At 31.8% G+C, this 3,156-nt stretch overlaps 1 protein-coding gene across 2 annotated transcripts; it reads left to right on the top strand.

Moving 5' to 3' along the window:
* The first annotated feature begins 1,371 nt into the window (after nucleotides 1-1,371).
* Nucleotides 1,372-2,842, top strand: LOC105774201 (probable purine permease 10). Of its 2 annotated transcripts, none has more exons than XM_012596600.2 (2): nucleotides 1,372-1,574; nucleotides 1,655-2,842. In XM_012596600.2, the coding sequence occupies exons 1-2, from the start codon at nucleotides 1,538-1,540 to the stop codon at nucleotides 2,731-2,733; spliced, it is 1,116 nt and encodes a 371-aa protein (XP_012452054.1). In that variant the 5' UTR covers nucleotides 1,372-1,537; the 3' UTR covers nucleotides 2,734-2,842. The 2 variants fall into 2 exon arrangements, with proteins under 2 accessions (XP_012452054.1, XP_052487889.1); XM_052631929.1 differs by having other exon boundaries at nucleotides 1,380-1,567.
* Nucleotides 2,843-3,156: the final 314 nt, after the last annotated feature.

Consider the following 3,156-nt stretch of genomic DNA (forward strand, 5'->3'; position numbering starts at 1 on the left):
ACTTTGACCCCCTAAAAATGATAAAAATTTGATTTAATCCTTTAAAAATGATAAAGATATAACTATTAAAATGGTGAAATTGTATTTTATTATCGTAAAATTAAAATTTAATTTCGGTCCCCTTAAAAATTTTCTAGCTCTACTCACGCTTGACACTTCATACAAGTCTAATTATAATCACACTTCAAGCTCATTATTTCAATATTATTGAAATAGAAAAATTCAAACGTTCAAACTAACAATATAACTTTATAAATTTTAATAAATTTTAAGTTTTTATCATTTTGATAATTTGTTATAGCTATTACATTTATTTTTATTTTTCTATAGTTTCTAACTTTTTATAATATTTTCTAATTCTTTCATATTTTTTAATATATTTTGTACTTTTTCTATATTTTTATAATTTTGTATATATATATATTCCATTTTGAAATATTTTTAGCACCTTTTTATAAAATTTAAATTTCTTAAATTTGTTATATGATTTAACAATGTGTAGGCTTAAATAAATTTAAAAATTAATTAAATCCTCTATAACACTTAACTGTCTATCAAAGGATTTCATAGAAAATTATATCAAGAGCTTAGATGATTGTTAACTTTCTAGTAAAAGCTCAAATGATTGTATTTTGTGATAAAACTTAATTTAATTATTTTACAAATTAAGCTTATAAATAACAATAAAAATGGTTGTAACAAAATAAAAGAAAATCTTAGAAAGCACGTTTGTTTACTGAATACTAATAATGTTTGTTTCTTATACTTTAAGATCGTATTGTTATTGCTATTAGTAATTATACGTAATTGTCTTTATATGTGATTGAAAAGAAAAAGGCACCTTTAAAAAGAAAGCTATAAAGGATATACTTTATCTCCCCAACTTAAGGGCAAAAGAAGCAAAACCACGACACAACATTTAAGAGACTTGTAATGTAAGCCTATAGTTTATACACATTTTATCATTAAAAATAGAGAAAGACTTATACATAAATATAAATAAATTTAGTTAAATATAATTATATAATTATAAATAATTACTTTTATTTTATTTCGTGTTATTATTTATCGGAATATAAAACCCAGACAAAGAAAAAGGAAGAAAATAATGTATTATAAACTGCTAAGCGCCAGAGAGATAACAGTGTCGTAATCAAAGGCAAAAGAAGAAAACAATAATGTCGTTGAGTTAATGCTTTCTTTTTTGTTTTGGTAATGCAGTTCTTTTTCATTTTTGTCTTTACCATGAAAATGCAAGAGGAGGAAGGGCGATGATAGTGAGCAAGTTGTTGAAATTAAATGGTGAAGAAAAAAATAAATGAAAATGGACCCACCCAGGGCCAAGATCAAGCTTCTTCTTGGTAGGACTTTTAATGCAAGTGGAGTCCCCAGTCCCTGAAGCAATCCAGAGTTGCCTCTTATCTTATGTCTGCTTCATATGCTACACTACTACCAGTACTGCCATGTGCTTTCTTTTCTTTTGTTTCTCCTCCTTTTAAGCTTTGATTGAACATTCAACTACTCTACACTTTGCAACATGGGGGAAGCTCCAGAAATACAACTTCAGGTCCTGTGTAAGTCACCTTTTCACTATAGATATACATGCTTGTTAGCTACTATAAATTAACATGTAGAGTGTTTGATTGTTTACCAGCTGAGGATGAGAAATTAAATGAAGATTCAGTTGAGCAGCAAACAAATGGAAACCAGTCAACAACAATCACGCAACAAAGAACCTACAAATGGTGGCTACTAATGACAATCTATACATTTTTTCTGCTTTCCGGTCAGTCAGTGGCTACACTTCTTGGAAGATTGTACTATGACAAAGGCGGAAACAGCAAGTGGCTAGCAACCATTGTTCAAGTCGTCGGTTTCCCAATCCTCATTCCCTTATATTACCTTCCATCCTACAAATCCTCACACACTAGCAACATTACAACCAACCCACCCTCTCTTTTAGTTCTTTCAGGCATGTATTTTGGGCTTGGACTACTTTTGGCAGCCGGTTGCTTGTTGTATTCAGTTGGTCTTTTGTATCTCCCGGTCTCCACTTATTCACTCATTTGTGCTTCCCAATTAGCCTTCAATGCCTTGTTTTCCTTCTTCTTTAACTCACAAAAGTTCACCCCTTTCATAATAAACTCTTTGGTCCTCCTCACAATCTCTTCCACCCTCCTCGTATTCCAAAACGATTCCTCAGGTTCCACACCAGTTCCCAGAGCCAAATATGTGATCGGATTTGTATGCACGGTGGCTGCTTCAGCAGGGTACGGATTGATGTTGTCTCTAACACAACTTTGTTTCCAAAAGATTCTCAAGAAACAATCATTTAAGGCAGTGTTGGACATGATAATCTACCAGTCATCGGCTGCAACTTTGATGATCAGTGTGGGTCTTTTCGCCAGTGGGGAATGGAAGAGTCTGGGCGAAGAAATGGAAGGGTTTAAACTGGGTAAGTCGGCATACGTTAACGTTTTGGTTTGGATTGCTGTAGGGTGGCAAGTTTTCTCGATTGGTGCGGTGGGTTTGATCTTCGAAGCGTCATCGCTTTTCTCAAATGTGATCAGCACGTTGGGACTACCCATTGTTCCAGTGTTTGCGATGGTGTTTTTCCACGATCCAATGACTGGAATTAAGGTCATTTCCATGTTGTTGGCCATATGGGGATTTGTGTCCTATGTTTACCAGCACTATCTTGATGATCGAAACTCTGATACTGGAAAACTTTAAATCAAATTTGTCAAAAGTTAGTATTGGGTAATCAATCCTAGATTAAGAAGTTAAATTTCTTGTATTTATGCCTATACTTTCTACTTCAAAGTTTTTGAGTTTAATTCAACCCAAGTCTTTTATTTCATAATATAACATCAACAGTTATTAGAAGGTTTAATATAATATTTGGTATCTAAATTTTAATTTGATACTTAAATTTTTGTCCAATTTGGTACCTAAACTTACATTTTTCCTAATTTAGTACCTAATCTTTTGGTAGTCCAATTTGATACGAACTTGACTTTTTCCTAATTTGTACCTATTAATCTCTTTTTTTTCGATTTGGTATTAGTCAAACGTTTTATAAATTACTCCAATATACTAACAATGTCATTTTTTATGAGGTAACAAAAATAATCAATGTATGACCGACATGTGACA

This window comes from Gossypium raimondii, chromosome 6 (assembly GCF_025698545.1).
Source record: "Gossypium raimondii isolate GPD5lz chromosome 6, ASM2569854v1, whole genome shotgun sequence".
In the NCBI taxonomy this organism is placed as follows: domain Eukaryota; kingdom Viridiplantae; phylum Streptophyta; class Magnoliopsida; order Malvales; family Malvaceae; genus Gossypium; species Gossypium raimondii.

Excerpts from the sequence above, each read along its gene's own strand:
- LOC105774201 (XM_012596600.2), top strand. The coding sequence starts at position 1,538 with ATGGGGGAAGCTCCAGAAATACAACTTCAGGTCCTGT. Across the intron at positions 1,575-1,654 it reads AATACAACTTCAGGTCCTGT|CTGAGGATGAGAAATTAAAT; the intron begins GTAAGTCACCTT and ends ATTGTTTACCAG.